Consider the following 20,597-nt stretch of genomic DNA (forward strand, 5'->3'; position numbering starts at 1 on the left):
AGCACTCCAAATCTTTCATTTGATAACTCTGATTAACAAGATGCTTAACCTCTATTAAACCATGTGAACAATATATAGCAATAAATGGTCTCCACATCAAAAATACCTTCTTCGATTTGCCTAAAGGTGTAGCAGATGCTTTATCAACTTCGAAGTTTAAAGGCAATGACTAAGATGTGTGAAACAGTGAAATCAATTACTCGCCTCAATAATTTGCCAAAACAAAGTTTCTTATGATGTAAAACATTGAATACAATTCTGGTGCATGATTTTTACTTTCGAAACTTTTTGTTCATTAATTCTTGTATAGCTGAATATATTTGTCTAAAACTAGCTTTTCACCAAAACGGAAAATAAAGAAAAGTTGCTGCGACGCTTTACTTAACTTCAAGCTTGCGTTTTTGAATTAACGACTTCAAGGAGGTCAGTCAAGTTCAACTATTGTTTTTAATTGAATTAAAAGAAAGTTTTCTCGGTGCACACAGCACACTAAAGCTATCACTTTCTTCATGTTTTATTATTAAGCTATTGTCTTCTATGTGCGATGGCGTTGTCATTGCTTTTAGGCTTTTGTAATATTTTGGCCAGTTAAGTGTATTAAATACTCCCCGGCTGATAGCGCAAAAAAGGACTTGTCGAGTTAGCTGTTCCTCTAGAGACTCGAGAGCTTCACTCGACAAAATTGAAAATTTACATAAGTTCGTTGTTTTGATTTGTAAATGAGGAAGCATTTCTGAGAGGTGATTTTTGCTTTATGTAAATAATTTTTATTGTTCATAACAAACAGCCATCTTCGTTAAAAAATTTTTGTTAAAAAATATTCCTATTACACCCCCTTGGTCTCGACCCCCCTGAAAATGTCAGTGTGAATTTAGCAATCTTATACTTTATATTGTTTATTTCGTCAGATTGTATTAATCTTTATAGAGATGAAACGACGAAATTTGATTCACTGAAACATTTCCTGAGTTAAGAATTTATAAATACAATGCTTAGAGTAGGTGGCTCATTTAATCCCGAATGCTGAAGTTGTGTAGCATGTGATCGTGTTTGATTTGCATTTTTGACTTTTGCATTAACTTCAACATTAATTTTACGGTTGATACGATCCTTGTCCAATCCGGTCGTTATAATTATGATATTACTACTTGGTTACGCTTCTTAAGCATTGCACGAGGTTTCGACAAAATATTACAAACGTCTAGAATCTAGATAATATGATAACAATTCCTTTGATATAGATAGATGTAAATTGAATTTTCAACAGTTTGGTGGTGAGAAAAGTACTGTGTCTTCAACATCACAACTCTACGATTTCACATTAGCTGTGTTGTATTTGGCTCATCAACGCAATGGCAGTGTATTGGTTGGTTCTATTCATGGCTGTGCCGATAAATTTGGTGAAAGGTAAGCAAACATTTCATAATTTCTTTTTATTTCTACTGTTGTTGCATGTGTTTGATCTCGTAGAGAAAATTTTTCAAACTGAAGTAAAGTTGGCAAGAATCAAATGATTATCGATATCACAGAATTTCACTTTGAATAGTGGTAGGAGACGGTGTGTTTAATTTCACATTTTCAAACTAAACTATTGAGTTCATTACCTAAAATGATAAAAAACTGCAGTTGCAGATTATTTGTAGTGAAAAGTTCAAATCTATTCTAAGAAAAATATACCAGGAAATTGCATGTAAGAAACACGTTATCTGACAACAACAATTGAAATATCAAAGTACAGTTATGGTGAATTACTGCCAGAAATCTACTCCAAGCCGTGTATTTTTAAAATCATCGAAAAATAGGACGTTGTTACCTATTTTCACCTAAAAGTCAGAAAATACAGTCATAACAAACAAATCATCACTTTACAATGAATTAATTGTCAGGGGGGAATTGTAACTGAAGTGTGAAACACGAAAAGTACGGGTGATTTTTGTACATGTGTGAAATCTTTGAATCACCTCCATGAGTTAGCAAGTTGATAGTCATCATCAATATTGAACAGTGATTTGATGAAAATCTGTAAGACTTTTAGCATATAATATCAACCATGACGCTTTAACGCTGGTCTTATGCGAGAAGGATGCTCAAATTTATCCTGTTAAGTTATTTTGTTTTCAAATTCTGTCCAGTTTTGCAGCAAGAAAAACAATTCTCATGATGAAAATGTATAAATATTGGCAAAGTTCCTTATCAAATTCAAACTTGAATAGTGATGAATAAAGTGGCGGATTATTAACTACGGGGATTACTCCCACTAAGTTCAGTCTCTTGATGGCATTTGTGTTCCTTGCACTCCTTTGCCTTTGCATTTCCCAGCTTTTTTGTAACTCTCGCTTTTAGTGTCAAAAATAAGAAATAAATTTAAAGTTCAAACTGCGAGAACCCACTATACTTAATGATTTCTGAGCGTCGTACATTTGAACAGTCGATCGTATTGTTTTCAACAGCATAAATGGCCTAAATTAAGAACATTTGACTAGTCTGGAATGGCAAAAACTTAAACCTAAATATATCTAGGTACAACCGGCCTCTCGAAAGCCCGGGCTTTTGGCTTCAGCCTTTCGCCGCTGGATAAATAGAGCATCATTAGTACTGTGACCTGCGACCAAACAGGATGATTATGTTATTTGAAATAATCAAAGCGATGAAAAATTTAGCCTATTATTTAACGAAGCTTAAATTATTATTATGTAGTAAGAATAGTTTATTATTAATTATTCTCATTTAGTTTATTATAAACCTCAGCTTATTATTTAACCGAACCTTTATGGGCTTTATCAACCTAAAAAAGTGTGGCTAAATCATAAGGGTTTTTCGTTATAGAAGCGACGGAACTAAGAATGCGCAAGGGAATCGCCCCCACAAAAAGTCATTAAGTTTGCTTGCTTCTTCAACAATTTAAATTTTTTACTGTTTCATAAAGAAAATGATTTTAACTGTGAAAGGTCATAAACCATTCCACCAACTTCGTTTCATTGTGTTCCTCTCAATTTTCTTCCGCAATTGAGCGTTTACTTACATCAGCTATTTAAGTAAAAATTTCAGATTACACATATGGCATGTGATACGTTCCTTGTTTAGAAAACATCTTTGAAAACACCTGGTGTTTATAAATAGTTTTTATTTGAAGTATAAGACAGGATTTGCTCAGCATGGATGCGCCTTTTCTTTACTTTGTTAGGGTTACATTTTCTGACTTATTTCGCCCAAGTTTAAGTAATAATTTTAAGCGTTTGCAAATCTGCTATTGTAGTGTGCGCAGCCATTTAAGTTTGTTTTTTGAAATTCTTGGTGTGCAATTTACGCATGACCGCCATGTTGGATGATTGTAACAAAGGGTTTTTATTATTTACAATGCAAATTTCATCCAACGTGGCAAGCATTCCATTGTTCTCTCACTCCCAGGAAAAGGGTTGCACACTACCAAAACGTGACCGAACAAGAAAAAGGCTTTTTTTATTTGTCCGCTGAGGCGTAATTTGGAACTCAAGATTGTGGGCTGACGACTTAATTTGCAAACAAAAGGGCGTACAACCTCCCCAGGATTTACATCACTGTTTCTACGAATCCTGGACTGGACTTTAACAGTTAACGTTATTTTACACACGATTAAGTATTAGAAGTTTACAAGTATATAGTACTATAATCATATTGGTAAAATATTAGCTATCACGTTCAATAATGCAATCCTATCGAGTTTGTACGTCTACTTACCTGCTGCATCAGTGGCGTCAAATGCTCGATATGTGACGGGGACAGTATTCACATATTCATGTTTAATTCCTGTGAAACAATTGATTTCAAAGGAACGTTATGCGCCAAACATGTTTTTATGAATGAAATCCTCCTTCTCTTATTGAGCTGACGACGCTACTGAACTATTTCTGCAATGCCACGAATTTTTTGAATATCGACTCATCGTTTTTGATTTTCCTAGTAATCAGCAATGTGAAAATGTTGTTTGTAGTTATAGCATATTCATGCACATGTAGTGGCCGCTTTGTTATCAATGTTCATTTACAGCATGATTGCATGGGTTGAACAATGGTTCAATGTTTCATAGGTTGAAGTGTAAAAGCTATATCAAAGTTTTTTTGTCGATTTTTTTAATCCATGACTTCATCTGATGTATCTTTGACCGCAAATATTGCATTTCGTTGTAACCGTAAATATTGCACAATGTTTATTAATATTTTTGTATGAGACTAAATTATGAGTTTATAAAAATAAATTCATAAAAATAATATTAATTAGTTATTTAAATTATGCACGATCATAATTTAAAAGTCAAAAAGAATGAAAATACTTCAATTACTTAAAAATATTTAAATCAAAAATTATAAGTAAATTTTTTCTATTATCACATCTGATTTTTGTGTTTGATAATTTTTTACAGGATTATCTCCAACTACCGCAATAGGTGGAATTAATCCTGTAGGTGGAGATAATCCAAAAAGACTGGATCAGCCTTATTGGTTTGACGACGAAAATACTTCCTATGCTATATTACGTCATTCACGTGTTATTCCATCAAGTTCTTGGGAAGATGCACGTGCTTACTGTGTAAAAATGGGTGGTGATCTGCTTTCGATCAACTCGCAAGCTGAAAACACTTTAATTGCAAATAAGATTGCTTCCTACCACACGGATATCTTTTGGTTTGGATTAAAACGAAACAACCGGAAGTGGATCTGGGTGGATGGAAACAATGCGGATTTTACCAAATGGGCCTGGGGTGAGCCGAATAATTACCTCAACAGTGAAGATTGTGGTGAAATATATAGCCGAACAGGAAACTGGAATGACAATAACTGCCAAGATCGAAGATCATTTATATGTGAAGGGGAAAGAGGTAAGTGTCAGTCTGTGGCGTAGCTGAGTCAGCAAAATTGGTCGAATGCTGTGTAAACAATTTTATGCTAACTAACTGTAAAAAGAATAGATTTCTAAAAAATTCTACATATCTACATACCATTTCTATATGGCGGGTTGGCTATGCCACTATAATAGTGCATCATTACTGCATCAAGGAGCTTCCTGAATTTCATGAAATTACAAAGTTGAATGCAGTGGTGTTCACTTAAAATATTTTTAGTATTTATTGTCGAGAATGCGTCCGGAGTTCTGTTTTATATAAAAAACAGCAAATGCTAGTCGAGAAAGATGTTCAGATAATTATGTATCTTTTAAAATATTTTAGCTACGACCATGGAACGTGAAATGCGTACATTTTTGTCAATGTTGCATCATTTTAGTGCCAAGTGTGCATTGGTTTTCGTATAAAAATAGTTATCGTATCGATACATAATTAGAAGCACCGACTAAAATTTTCTTTACAGGTAAAATGGTACTTCCGACTCTCCCAACCATTCCGACACAGGTTTACGCGACAAGTAAGTTCAACTTTAATACTTTTATTAATATATTAAACTTTAATATCTGTTTTAAATGGTGGTCGATTATTAATCTTTTTAGCTAACATTACTTGTAAAAGGGGATGGAAAGCTTTTGGTAGTTCTTGCTACAAGTTTATAAAAACTTCAAGATCGTGGTCCGGGGCAAAGGAGGGCTGTGTTAATTTGGGTGGACATTTGTTGATAATTGATGATAAAGAGGAACAAGATTATTTCTACAGTGAACTTAGGAGCAAGGCTTATTCAGTAAGAATGCATTGTTACTAAACGTTTTGTCATGTTCTCATTAATATAGTCAGAATTCCTTTCTTACTCATTTAAAGAAACAGTAGAATCATATGTCTTTTTACTGTGATTGATTTGACGCGAATATAGATTTATTTGAATAAAAATGTGATTGCATGCTAATATATAATTATGAGCCGACGAGCATGCATGTATGATTAAAACTTTCTACTTAAGATTTTTTGGTTTGCTATGAATTTTGTGGTATAATCTTTTGTAAAAAGTCTTTTGCGTTGAGTTTGTATATTGTATATAGAATGCTTTGTTTCATTATTTTACTATCAAGCGTTTCTGGATTGGACTTAATAAGCTTGGCAGGGATGGGCTCTGGAAATGGACTTTTACTAATGCACCTCCAAATTATACTAACTGGAATGTCGGAGAGCCTAATGGTGGTAGAAGAGAAAGGTGTACCGAAATGTATGGTGGTATGCTTTCTGCTTTTTGGAATGATGAAGCATGCTACGTAACCAAACAATATATTTGTGAAAAGGAAGGAGGTAAAGAAAGTCTCATTGAAAACAAATTTTCATATATTTTCATATATTTTAAATGTTTTCTTCTATGAGGACTTGCTTTGTAAATAAAATGAAATAACTAAAAACATGCTCATGTAAAAGTCGTTTACTTTTCATGATGATATATAAAATTTATTTTGCACAGTATGCTTTTTGTCAATTTATGTACCACTAGAAAAGAAAAACAATTCACCATAAAAGCATAGTGTTTTTTACGAGAATTAAGGTTTTGGCTAATGAAGATATAACAATTACTTTGATTTGTTGCGATTTTAACGATTTCAGTGACCTTTGTTGTATTTCACATTATTTGTTAAGTTGTTTAAAAATCATTTTGATAATGAGCAGATAAGAAAGGTTGTCCTGACGATTGGTACCCGTACGAAGATAATTGTTATCAATTCAACTTGCTCGAGTCACAATTAAAGAATTGGTCTGACGCACAACATGCTTGTGAATCAATCGGCGACTTTTCATCCCTTGCAAGTATTCATAGCGAGAGTGAACAAGCTTTTCTTACTGCAAAAGTCAATTTGATTGCCCAATCGGAAGTATGGATTGGTTTAAATGATCGACAGTCAGAGAATCTTTACAAATGGACGGACAATACAAAATTTGATTATGAAAATTGGTTTGCAAACACATCCGGGAACAAACCATGGAAGGATTGTACTTTGATGATGGGAATGAGATCCGATGGAGCGTGGACAAAAGAAATGTGTTCAGAAAAACGACGATTCATCTGCAAACGCGCAATAGGTTAGTCTTGTATTTTGCTGTTTGAAATTTCTTTCTCGACTGTGAATAAACTACGTGCATCAAATGTATTTATGTCAGACATGGTTCATAAAAACTCCTTGATAATTTGGTGTTCAAAGCCTTTTACGTTTTTAGAGAATGTTTTTGTTGCTTTTAATATCAAGAGGCACCAAAAATCCCGCATTTAACAAAAGAGAATTTTAAAATTATTTTGTATAAAATACAATATTATATCTATGTATATGTTGTTAAGGCATCTAAAAGATGAATAACATACATCCAAGTAACTTTTTCAGTTGCGAACGAAATCGTATATAGAGAGTACTCGATGTTACAGCAGAGCGTTTAATATAAAATAGGTGATGAAACACGTGTTAATCCATAGGGATTTTTATTTACGACAAATTTGTGTCGTATGCCAGTCTTTAAGACTCTCACTCTTATCATGGAAATTAGGAGTTGTAGTGCAATATAATCTATATTATGTTCTATTCTTATCAAAATATATAAGTGCTCATTGAATCTGAAAATTTTGTATTTGATTAGCAATTTTTGACTGCGATGAACCTCTGGGAATGGAAAACGGTCTAATTAGTGATGAGCAAATTACAGCAAAGAATTTTAAAAGTCTGTCGGAAGGACCAACCATGGCGCGACTCCGCAATCAAAATGAATGGTGTCCTAAAAGAAGGTAGTTACATTCTGACGTCTTCATAACGATTGTTTTAGTAATGCAGAATGGGAGTTCGTCATTGTGTGTGGAACGATTTTACCCTCTTTCCTTGTACGAATACAGATAGGATAAGGATCGTGTCCAAGAATAAAACCAGAGGTTCTAAAACGAAGCATTAATTCTGGATTTTTGTAAATAAATAAAACATGCATGATAACAAATAACACAAGTATCTTACGCAGGCCTTTGCTCCCAATGACGCCCATTAAAAATAGATTTTTCATCCGAAGTAAAGTAAATACTTTCATAGTTTTGTTTGGTTCCCAAATGTCATTCGATTTAAATTGAACAAGAACTTAAAGTGTTGGACCACATCTAAAGAATATAGATAGACTATTTATCACTGAATTTGTCATGATATATTTAGATATTTTAAACGTATTTTCTAATTATTCAGGGAGACTATCTCCAAATTGATCTTGGCTCCAATTACAAAATTACAAAGATTGCTGTACAAGGCCTTGCCACGTCATATTGCATTAAATACGGTTACAATGGAAAATCATTCAAGAAATATGGAAAATTAAATTCTATGTGCAAGGTATGTCTTTTTCCAGTTTTCTTTTCTTTCTTTTCCTCCCACTTTTGATTTCATCCTTAACTGTGTCTTGAGATATGTTTTCAATTATTTAACTTTGCATGTATATGTTAGGCTTAGACTTGCTACAATTGCCATTGGGTGTTTTTCCATTTCAACTGTTACAAAATATGGAATTTAAGAGTTCAGATTCTCTAAAATGATTCCTCGTAATTTAAATTAAGATTTTATTGTATTCTGCAGTGTAAAAAATTGAAGAATTTATATCAACAATTGTTATAATCAACAATTTGCACAAAATGTAATTCATAACAAGTAGCTACAAATTTCAGAGCCATTGATATAAAGGTCGGTTTTCATTTATTTTATAAAGTTTAAACCCGTCTGTTAGGGCGACCCTTCTTTCAGAACAGGTCCTATAGTAATTTATTGTTTTAAAAAAGAGAAGTCGTTCTATTTTTGATAACTTTGACGTTGGTCCAGAACATGTTCCACATTCAATTCCTGAGTACTTTTTGCTTATAACTATTGTTGTTTATTTCCTGTTTGTCTGCTTTAAACTTATTCGACTGTTTTCGATAATTGACACTAATTTCACAAGTAAAAAAACTAAATTATTCCTTCAAGCTTAGACCCATTTGATATCATGGAGGTTTATTCAATAATGTGCCCATTTTGATTTCCCAGTAGGGAACCATGCTGTATGACACATGAGGCCAGTCCAAGCTTGATGTATTGACTCGTGCCTTTTTATTCTTTTAGCTTCTGTACATTTCTCAATCATACATGCTGCTTAATGAAAATTATTTTGTACTCAGTTGACGTCATGATAATTGAAAGATTGGACAAAGATATTTCAGTCTTTGTGATTTTTTAATTATTTTTAACATATGATTTTAGGGATTGCGAAGTGTGCCATCAAATCAGCCACATTTCCTTCGGGAGTTACAACCTTTTGTTGCTAGATACATTCGAGTTACTCCAACACAAGGAAAAAAGAAATGTGTTCGTCTTGAAGTATACGGTTGTCTAAGCGGTGAGTCACTAACATAATTTTAGAACTATTTACAGTTTCGTCAATTTTTTAAAAGTTGCTGTATAGCCTCTTTAAATAAGGAATGTGTAGCGTTTTTGAATAAAGAATATATAGCCTTCTTAAATAAAGAATGTGTAGCCTTGTTAAATAAAGAATATATAGCCTTCTTAAATAAGGACTGTATAGTCTTTTTAAAGAAGGAAATACTTCATCATTAAACAATCATGCCAAAATATTAAGTAAAAGACGCATGATGCTAGTCGCATTTATTTACAATTGTCACTATTCTGTCTAATTCGTTCATTTATTTACGAATTTTATTATGTGGATAATGCAGTGCAAGATTTTGTTTACCAAAACATTAAAAATTTTAGAGAGCACTATTGACGAAACGCACAAAGATGCAATCTGGTCAAAGATCCCATCATCTGATTACCAATATCAAATCAATAACATTCTTCTTTCATGGGAAGGTAAACTACAATTATTCTTTTTTGGATATCTATCATTTAACGAAGTTTAATTCGATAAATATTTTCATTTGAATCGTACAGCGATGACAAATGTTAAGCTATAATTATACGCAGTGTGTAAGGATCGAATGATTTTTGTTGCGTAATTTTTCTGTAGAGGCACGATCGCACTGCTTGGAACAAAATGCTGACTTGCTCAGTTTAAGTGATTCGAAAGTTATTCAGCACATGAACACACAATTGACTCGCCTGAGTGTATATAGCTGGTGGATTGGAATGTCAAATCGTGATGGTACCTTTCTGTGGACTGATGGAAGTCCTGTAAATTATATCAATTGGCATGGTTTAATAATTGGTACGTTAAACAATATTCGTTATATGAAAATTGTTTCATTGTATGGTATGTTGCAAATGATTCTTTCCATGTAATATGTTACACAATGTTTGTCGCGTGTCCATTTAATTTTACTGCACGTAAAATAATTTAAATGAAAGATTCTACCCAACACCTTGTTAAGAATTTGCATTCTTTTTTCACTTTAATACAATGAATTCACGTCTGAGTTACATGTGTATCATCCAGATGTAATGACTTTTCAAAGTAAAATAAATTAAATTCGTACTGATTTTGTTTATTTTTCTTTATCGAAGAATAATTTCTATGCATTTTCTAGGTAATGCAAAGTGTGCTGTGGTTCGAAGAATAGATAAAAGGATGCAATTGATGTCATGTAGTAACCGGTATAACTTTGTGTGCATGAGGAAAGGTAACTGCAACAATATTAATGTTATGAGCATTTATTTCTTTTATTTTGTTAGGCAAATAATTAGTAGTGATCTTGCATATTTATGATCAACATTGTTACGTCTTTAGTCATCTCAATATTTTCAAATCAAAGTCCTTGGAAAGTATTCATCAAATTCCCTAAATCGTCTTATTTGTTATTATGTAAACATCTCCATGGTGTTTTTTTTACACATCAACAAGACTTCGTTCAATTAATGTTTTATGAACAATCGATTCGTTGAAAAGACAAAATGAAAAGTTTTCGTATCAAGTGCTTTAATTCTATGAACTTATTTCATACATCTCTACTGCAGATCCAAGCTCTTTAACAAATGATCTCATTGCGGACCCCAATCGTCAAGTGATTGATAAAGGTGTCACTGGTGGTATGTATATATGTATAATTTAACTGATGTAACTGTTCTTGCTGGTTGTTTCATCTTAAAATCTATGCATGTAAATTGAAAGCTTTTTGTAAGCGTGATCTTGCTCATAGATTGTTAACTGTTAACCAGAGGACACTGTTTTTTGTGGTTATTTATTCTGTATTGGTTTAAATAGAATATGCATTGCTGTGAAAGCAGCACTCATGAAAAAAATTATAAACTTTATTGGGGGAGATTTTAAGTTGTTCAACTAGAAAAAAATTGGACCAAAGAAAAGTTTTGCTTTGTTGACAGAAGCAATTGTCTAACAAACATGTCGGTGTTCATTGCACAGGACTCGTAATGAACACTGTTATTGTTATTTATCACTTTAAGCTAAATAACATTTGCACTTTGTTGAAATATAAATTTAACAAAAATTTTTAGTTTGGAAGAGTAGTGCGAGTCTATTCTGGCCTTTGTCAAATGTTGATGATCGAAAGATATCAGGAACTGTTGATGGCGCCGTTTACGGAGACGTCCTTGTAATATCTGGGGTAAAGAACAAAACTGAGTCAGCTTTATTATTCACAAAGTCAGGCATGTACATTGATGTTAAGTTAAAGGAAACAGACTGTCTGATTTTGCCTGATATTTGTCCGTCAAAAGAGTTTACCTTATCATTTATGGCGTCCTTCGATATCACTGCTGCTACCTGGAGCAAAGTTTTTATTCTTGACACTTTGGAAAAAAATGAAGAGGAGTCGACTGGGGTTTCTGTGTATGTAGATCAAAAAAAACTTTGGTTTGTTGTTTCTTACGTGCATATGTTTTGGAAAATTGATGTACCCATAAATGGTGATAGCGTTTGGAGACATTATGTTGTCGTATGTGATATCAAGAAGATTACTCTCTATGTGAATGGAGAAAGTGTAAATGAAAGGTAAACTTTACCACGTACCTTGTGGTAATCTTCATTAATTTAACCATGTACGCCAATGTGAATGTCAAAGATAGGATATTACGAACTTTCCTGAAAAAGTGTGGTTGTCTTTTGTTTCCAATGCGTTTAACACAAGAAAGGCTCCATTTTTGAAACCGACTCGACTAAGATCTCTCTCAAATGTACATTATCAATTTCCTAAAGAAAACATTTACGTAATGATTCTTAGAAGTATGGACATGTAAATATCTTTCCACGTACATTTTTTTACATTAAAAAGAAGCAGAAAACAACTTAAAAACGATAATCTCGTTTTCTAGAAGTTACCGATATAATTCTCGGAAGATTGTGATTTCCAATAAAAGAAAAACGAGTTTATATATTGGTTTAACAGCTAAGTCAAAAGTAACCAGAGGTGATCTTGGTCTTTCTATGCTTGCATTCTGGGAAGGGGCTTTGTCGCTTACAGATATACAAGGCATTTATAATACAGGTATGTTATGTATCTTTCTCTTGTATCATATTGTATTTATTATCGTGTTATTATGTTTCAATATTTTAATATATTCCGTTGTTCTATGAATTATAATTATTTTTCCATGATATAAAATTAATTTGCTATGTCCTACTTTCATGGGAGGGATAGTTAGGGTTGGGGTTAGGGTTACTAGGTTATGTATTACTTTCATGGGAGAGATGGTTAGGATTCTTTCCCTAAAAAACGTGGCGTTTAATTTGCCTGGCAGAAGGTTACGGTATTTAATATGACCGAAAAAAGGGAGTTGTTAATTTTGTATGTTATTATCATTACTATTTGCAAAATTTCTTTTACGTAAGACTTTGTCGAAAATTTGATCTATGATGTTTTGCGTTAGTATTTCCATTAAAACATTCAATTCTCCTTTAATCACACCCCTTATCTCCTTTATAACTATTGGTTACTTGCAATAGTTGTATGAAAAAACTGAATAAAATGAGCTTTTAAATTTTCTAGAATTTAGTTGGTGCCCTATTGGCTGGAAACCGTTTGGGATGTCATGTTATCAGTTCAATGGATATCGCTCCACTTGGATAAATACGCGTGCAAGATGTCAACGATATGGGGGAGATTTGATAGTTATCAATACACCTGTGAAACAAGCGATGGTTACAAGAAGAATACGATATGAATCATGGATCGGTAAGATAGACAATGTAATGTATTTTTTCTTATGTAAACAATTTACGAAGGTGACACCATGACTTTCGTCGTCGTCAATAACAATTAACATATGTGCTGTACTGCTATCAATGAACAAAATGAGATTGCTAAGGTGAGCCGAGGTTGTCATTATGATATATGCAAAAAAAGGAAAATATCGTTTTGCTTGTTTTAAAAACCAAGCTCGTGCATATGAGGGAGGAGACCTTTCATTGCAAAATCAGCATTCTTGAATTTTGTTGTTAATACATCGATGCCAACCAATTTAAGCTGATTTCGTTTTTGCTTGCAAAATTTTTTTATGAGCCGTTGTTGGAAGTTGTGAATCAAGCGAGTAAAGAGTAAAGTATAGAAAGTTTATTAGACGTATCACGAATATACGATAATTATAAACCATTTGAATACGGTTCAGTTGAAAACGTAATGTTTTCAAATTGTTCGAAGTGTTATTAGTCTTTGCAGTCCTATTACGCCTTGAAATTTATACCTCTAAACGTTTGTTTATTCAACTACACGTACTGACTACATATTAGCTGACATGACCATATAGCAATGCTATATTAACGAATTGATTTGAAAATGTTCTTTCATAGGACTTAATGAAGCAAGTAGTCCAACACGAACATTTCCATCACGATTTGATATTTGGGGTAGTAGAGGATATAGGAGTTATAGGAGATATAGGAGATTTGGGGGATATTGGAGAAGAAGGTCGTATTCTTGGAGATCGCCACGACGTGCGCTTACTTTTATTTGGGCAAGTGGTTCACCAAATCGCTTCACAAACTGGCAGTCACACCGTGTCTTTTATACTGGTTCCAAGACTTGTGCTAGTGTTAATGGTGGAGGAGTAATTGGTGCATGGCGACAGAAATATTGCACTTCTTATTTATCGTCATTATGTGAAAAGGAAAAAGGTAAGAATCATTCAGAGTTTTGTGTTGGCTTTATTTTACAATATTTTGGAAAAATTCATAGACATTTTTGACCAGCTACTATTCTTGTGATAGTGAGTTTTCGTCATTTACAGTGCCTATGAAACGAATATTTTGCAAGTTAAACTATGTTTGCAATGACCAGAACTTTTAAAATTACAGTGTACTTTCTAAAACAGATAAGCATATCTCTTTTCATTCTCGTGATTTTCACGTTTTTGTTATTTCTAATTTATCCAACTTGTTACGTCATATTGCATAATGAGTTCCCACAATGTTTCAAATACTTTTCAGTTTCCTGAAAACTGTAAGTTGATACTAGTAGGCAGCATTTTATACAATTAGCCAGGTCGCAATGAAGGGAACAAGGGAACACTGTCCTTGTGAAGTACAGTATCGGTAAATAAACCTAATAAGTCTAATTCTCATTATGCAATGTGACGTCATAAGTTAGATAAATCGGACAATGTTCAGCTAGCTATTACATCTATCTTTTTGTTGTGTTTTCTGTTGGAATACATAAAATTGAATAATTTCTTTTTATTTTTTTATCATTGTAGTTGAATCAAAACGCGATGTTAACGATACAGGTACTTAGAAATTTGCACATAAACAACCTCGAAAGCAATATTTATGTCGCATGTTTCTTTGTTTTAGATGCTACGGGTCGCTTCTTCACAAGAATTTGCCAATTTTCAACGAAAGTGATTAGTTGTTCAAGCGGCACAGTTATAAAAATTCACAGTGGTTTCTGGGGAAGGAAGAATCGAGATGTATGCCGACGTATAAGTATTATTGATTGCGGTTTAAATACGGTGTCACGTGTTACTCATAAATTGATGGCAGAATGCGAAGGATTGTCTGAGTGCAAATTACAAGCTTCTGATGATCCTAAGCACTTCGGAAATCTTTGCTCTGGAGTTTACAAGTATTTGGAAGTTATTTATTCTTGCGTTAAGGAAGGTAAATGGAATATTTGCTCTGTGTGTCCGTTGTTTATGTTTTATAACAGAGGGATTATTTAACAAAAAGTTACATTTAACCGTTCTCTGTTCAGTTATAGATACACGGGTATGACGTTATTTTTTTATAAGAACTAAGTACATGTGATAAAACTGAAAAAATTCCCATTCTTACCGGCAAACAAGTTGTTTTTGTTTTCCCAACACTTGGATAAATTGGCTAATTTTAAAATATCGCGCATGCAAGATATTGAAGAAGTGCTATTGGCTAACTTAAGTCACGTGCTAGAATGTGATTGGCTAAAGAATAAACTAAAAATGGCTGATTAATGTTGAAATTGATGTTGTTATTAACGGCACAATTTCAACAGTGGACAAAGTACAAATCAACGTTTCAAAAAAGGGTTTTTTCTTTTCGTTTTGCTGAAATACGTCAACTGCTTTTTCACTAGGTCTTCTTGATGTCTTCATTTGCCCATTCAGTGATAAATTCAGGCTAATAATTTCAAATAATTTTGCTTGTGCGTAAATTTCTTTGTGATTTTTTCATAAATCATAGCTCTCGACCAATGAAGTCGCTCAAATTCTTATGGTTATTATATGAATATATATATATGATCAAAATTAAATTATTAAATTAATATTATTTGCACGAACATAAGAAATGCATAATTTGTGGTTTTCTAAATAATTATTTATTTAGTCAACTTTAATTTGTTTTAAATATTTGGCCAAAATAACCTTTCAACATCGGAAATTTATCGGTGATGAGGACCATACGATAATGAAGTTGATCATTTTGCAGGTTGCAATTATATTCATGAAGAAATTCTGCAGTATTTATGTTCTACTTTTTATTAGATGTTTATTTTACGTAACTTCAAAATAACTGAGAGGCATTTATAATCAGCTAAGACAACTGACATTAACTGCCTTGTATGCAGCATTGTTGGTATGAGATTACGATTACAGATCACAGCAGAGATTACGATTAGAGCAGAGATTACGATTTTAAGATTGAATATCTACAATACGAGGTGTCTTTTCGATTTCAATATGTGTTGGTCATAGTAATTTCTTTACAGTAGCGTTGCTTTTTGTCGTATATATTTTTGAATAAAAAAAATATCAATACATATATATATAAACTATAAAGCATTATTATTACTTTCAGAAAATTATCAGACTAACCCTTGTGAGATTGGGTGGATCCGCTCCAAACATAAAGATGTAGGCTGCTATCGCTTGATGGAATCAAAAAAATCTTGGTCTGAGGCTGAAAAAACCTGCGAGAAGTATGGGGCGAAACTTCTAAGTATTCGTGATAGGTATGTTAAATACGTGCTCCTTTCCATTTAAGTTTCGACCATATTATTTTTATTTCAGTATATGACCTCAAGTAAACACTGAAAACTAAGAAAATTTTTAATTCTTTTATTATACTGCTCACCGATTTAATAATCTTTATAACGGATACAAATAAATCTATTTTCTCAGGATTTATCAATGGATGAATGGATGAAGAGCGGATGATTTGTGTTATTGTGCAATGACTTATTTAACAACTCTCATTTCATAGATCTGAGCAAGTGCTTGCGACATATTTGATGGAGAATGCTTGGAATACTGATGTCTGGATTGGTTTATCTGATGCAAAAACACCATGTAAATATACTTGGTCCGATGGTGCATCGGTAAGCTGGACTAACTGGGCTGTAGGATACCCACGTGGTGTTTGGTCTGGTGAGCATTGTGTCTTTATGAATCTAAAAGGCGCTACACAAGATATGATGTATTGGAGAGTTGGAAATTGCAGTCAAGAAAAATTGTTTATGTGCAAGAAAATAATTTGTAAGTTGTTCTTAAATCTTATCTTCGTATTCAGACGCATTTTCACTTCTTTCACTGCCATCCAACCTACTCTAAAGATCAATGTATTCATTTGGTTCATAAATGCTGGCTATATTTAAAGGCTTTCAATTTTCAAACACGCTGATAGCTCGAATGTTGTGTTCGAAAACTTAAGCAAATCGTCTTTGATGCGGTAAAAGTGTTATGATTGATGCAATGTGTCGGCAAAAAAACATGAACACTGACTATTATATAAATTACTTTGACCTATAGCATCTCGAGCAAATTACTATAATCCATAACTGCATTATTTTGGAAGTTTTTATATAAAAGGAACATCAATGCTTTCGTGCCATATACTGAGGAAAATTTCGATTGAATTGTCATGGGAATATCACCGTGTTTAAAAACATATCTTGTAGGAAACTGATGGTTTTTTGCACTTTTATTCTATTGTCCATTACTTTATATTAGCAGTGATGACTACTACTTAGCTTCGCTGATTCTTTGGTCAAATTCATGTTAATAACGAGGCATCCGTGCTATATTGACGTAAGGTTGGGTTACTTGGCAAAAAATAAGTTCAACGTTATTGGCTGGATGCCATGCTTAGTGAAGTATAGTTGCACCCCACAGATTTCATTGAGATCGGAAAATTGTCAAATTGCGTTTCATAGAAGGATAAAGTATCATTGCTGATTTCAATTTTTTCTTCCCTTATAAAGATAAATCACCAAACACGATTACCTCCAACACAAAAGGTTGGTAATCTGCTTTTAAACTTTCGTTACCTTAGCATGATCTTAGTTTTCAAATACAGGTCCTATAAGTGTTAAAATTCGTGATTATTGAATGTGGTTTTTGTACCTTCACAGATGGTGGTTGTTCTTCCGGATTTACTTTATTCAGGGGCAAATGCTACAAATTGTTTAACGATGCGTAAGTTTTTTGTGTTAAAGACTTTCTACAATTGTTCGGAATATGTTATGTTAAAAGACGAACAATCGAATACAAACGACGTGTTTTAGTAATGTTCTTTTACTCCAGTTTGGTGTAAAATATGCTTCGCTCGCCTTTTTAAAATGAAATTCCGTGCTCTAAACCATATTTGAAGCGTTGACAATATAAACACTATAGACATAAAATAACGAATTGATAATAATAAAACTAATAAAGTAAACGTAGTTTGGACTTGGAGTTATCATTGTAAGTTTTTATATGTTGATCTTCCCGTTCTAGTTTTGACGAAGTTTAAAAATTCATATAGTGAAAGTCATCTTTAGAGTCAATAAAAATAATACTAATAAATAGTTAAACCAGTGAACAATTATAAATTAATTACGTCTTGAATTTGCTGCAAGAACATGTTGTTATCACTATTTATACATAGTATATTACTGATGTCTTTTGCTTTGCTTCAAAAATATTCATTTGCAGGCATGTGTTGTAATATTTTTGTTTTCAAATGTTAATGTCTACATTGTGTACGAGCACTTGAATTCAGAACAGAGACACTGCTTTCAAAAAAAGTTTAAATTTTCATAGCAGCATAGTCATACACGACAATGTTTAACTAGCAATGGTTCATTTTCACAGGGCAACGTGGAGTAGTGCTGAATCTTTCTGCAAATCATGGAGATGGCGGTATCGTGGTCATTTAGTTAGCATAACAGACAAAGAAGAAAATGATTTTGTCAGTACTTTGGCGAATGTTTCCATATGGATCGGATTAGAAGGAAGAGGAATTTTTAGAGGTTAATCTTTTTCTTAGGTCATTTGAAATAAAATCATTGTCATAAATCTAAATGGTGAAACATCTTGCAGCGTTTTATAAAATTATTTTTTCATTTCTCCATTACGTCTAGGTCACGTGTGGTCAGATGGTACTCCAGTAAGCTATACTAACTGGGATAAAGGACAGCCAGATAGCTTCAATGGTCAAGAAGCATGCACTCAGCTCAATTCAGACATTCGTTATTGGTCTGATGTCAACTGCTATTTTAAAAAGCCATTTGTTTGCAAAGTTGACCAGGGTAAACCTTTCAATGTAGTTATTTTGTTCATCCAATGTGTATTTTACTAAATAGTCTGTCGTTTTCTAGATGTCTTTAAAGTGATAAATACTTTTTATTTATACTCCGAATATTTTAGGGTACGGACAAACAACTACAGTATCACCGACATGTAAGTTGAGTCTTTCAGGTTCAGTTTTAGATTTTAACAACCTTTCACTATTTTCCAAGGTATCTTAATTAAAATTTGCCGACTTTGGAGAATATGTCATCCCCTTTGAGTGACGTTTAATATTATTCCGACTTTGCAATGTTGTTATTTTGTTCATTAAATCTGTCTTTTTTTGGTAAACAGTCTATAGCTATATTGATGAAGTTATAAACTCTCTATAGAAATACAAAAATAAAGAAGCTCATTCCACAAAAATTTAAATGTAGAGGCGTCGGAGTTAAAAGCCCCCTTCACTTTTCTTGTTCTTCCGAGCTCCGACACCTCTGTTCGAATAAACACTTTTTCCCTGTAGAAAAATGTTCCGATCATGTTTTTAATTGTATAAATTTTCGGGCTCTTGTATTCATCAGTAGCTTTTTTTTCATTTTCTACAGACCGTAAAAACAGAAGTAATCTAATGCAATTTTTCTGAATATTTTAGGGTATGGACAGTCAACTACGGTATCACTGACATGTAAGTTCCGTCTTTCAGGTTCAGTTTTAGATTTTAACAACCGTTTACTATTTTCCAAGGTATCTTAATTTAAAATTTGTCGACTTTAGAGAATATGTGAGCTTTAACATGGAAAATCATCACTCAACATGCATTCTGATCGTGTTTTGAGAGAGAACCCAAAGCCTGTTTCGTTTTTTCATGAGAAAATTTTGGTCTTTTTTGTATGAGAAATGTCTATATTTTATACACTATAAGAGGGCCTTTGCTTTTATGATGTATTACAAATGATGATTATACAGTGACTTCTATGTAAGTTTTTCACGCTTTTATATACGATTTGGCCATATATATGACAAAACTATTACTTATGGAAACAAGTCCACGTACCTCAAAGTCAAAGGACCAAGACAAATAGTCAACATTTTATTCTTAACATTTCGATCATTAATATGTACATGTCATCACCATTTCCCGAAAATCATTTTATTTATGAGTAATTCCAGATTTTAGCTATGTGAATGCAGCTGGAGTTGGAATTTTGTCTAGTTGATTCAGAGCTTGGCACAAAAATAAATAAAAACCTTTACTTCTTTACAATTAGACCTCTGAATTATATTAATCTGCCATGATTTATTTCGCCTGACAATGGATCTCCCCCTGATTTTGGATTAGTTTTCAGTGGCGTAGGATGGGGAGGCACGTGCTCTCCCCAAACTTTTCAAGTTTGATATGAATAAGTGCCTTGTTTTACAAAAAAGTGTCCTTTTTAAATGAAAAACTGCCCCAAATTCTTGTGCTCTTCCCAACTTTCACTTGCTTCCCTACGCCTCTGTTAGTTTTTATCGAGTTACTCCTTTGACATAGTAAAGACATAGCTAATCATATGAAAATATCAAAGGCATTCATGAATCGTACTGTCTATAAATGTTTGCCATCATTTCTGATTTTCTTTCGATTCTCGATAAATTCACGTCAATTCACTTTTTTGGTTGTGTTTCCCAACTTGTAGTTGAAAAATTTTGCACCATGCTCAGAAAAAAAAAAATTTTCCAATATACGATTTGAACTGAGCCATCACTGAAATAAAATATTTTTTAAAGGTTACAATATTTTT

General features: G+C 33.0%; 1 protein-coding gene across 2 annotated transcripts in view; it reads left to right on the forward strand.

The window, feature by feature from the left end:
• Positions 1-995: 995 nt before the first annotated feature.
• The window catches only part of LOC124440117, a 32,365-nt gene continuing 12,763 nt past the window's right edge, over positions 996-20,597 (forward strand). The window contains exons 1-27 of one of the 2 annotated variants that reach the window (XM_046990443.1): positions 996-1,407; positions 4,400-4,855; positions 5,343-5,396; positions 5,479-5,663; positions 5,989-6,202; positions 6,569-6,979; positions 7,526-7,665; positions 8,104-8,253; positions 9,151-9,286; positions 9,661-9,759; positions 9,917-10,114; positions 10,434-10,526; positions 10,861-10,932; positions 11,359-11,854; positions 12,175-12,347; positions 12,849-13,034; positions 13,649-13,972; positions 14,551-14,580; positions 14,648-14,953; positions 16,127-16,280; positions 16,532-16,803; positions 17,529-17,564; positions 17,679-17,742; positions 18,400-18,557; positions 18,669-18,836; positions 18,955-18,987; positions 19,469-19,501. In XM_046990443.1, the coding sequence (XP_046846399.1) occupies positions 1,353-1,407; positions 4,400-4,855; positions 5,343-5,396; positions 5,479-5,663; positions 5,989-6,202; positions 6,569-6,979; positions 7,526-7,665; positions 8,104-8,253; positions 9,151-9,286; positions 9,661-9,759; positions 9,917-10,114; positions 10,434-10,526; positions 10,861-10,932; positions 11,359-11,854; positions 12,175-12,347; positions 12,849-13,034; positions 13,649-13,972; positions 14,551-14,580; positions 14,648-14,953; positions 16,127-16,280; positions 16,532-16,803; positions 17,529-17,564; positions 17,679-17,742; positions 18,400-18,557; positions 18,669-18,836; positions 18,955-18,987; positions 19,469-19,501 (4,696 nt within the window). In that variant the 5' untranslated portion in view covers positions 996-1,352. The remainder of the gene's footprint in view (positions 1,408-4,399; positions 4,856-5,342; positions 5,397-5,478; positions 5,664-5,988; positions 6,203-6,568; positions 6,980-7,525; positions 7,666-8,103; positions 8,254-9,150; positions 9,287-9,660; positions 9,760-9,916; positions 10,115-10,433; positions 10,527-10,860; positions 10,933-11,358; positions 11,855-12,174; positions 12,348-12,848; positions 13,035-13,648; positions 13,973-14,550; positions 14,581-14,647; positions 14,954-16,126; positions 16,281-16,531; positions 16,804-17,528; positions 17,565-17,678; positions 17,743-18,399; positions 18,558-18,668; positions 18,837-18,954; positions 18,988-19,468; positions 19,502-20,597) is intronic. The other variant, XM_046990445.1, reaches the window with a different exon arrangement.

Source organism: Xenia sp. Carnegie-2017, unplaced genomic scaffold (genome assembly GCF_021976095.1).
Source record: "Xenia sp. Carnegie-2017 unplaced genomic scaffold, XeniaSp_v1 HiC_scaffold_2, whole genome shotgun sequence".
Taxonomy (NCBI): Eukaryota; Metazoa; Cnidaria; class Anthozoa; order Malacalcyonacea; family Xeniidae; genus Xenia; species Xenia sp. Carnegie-2017.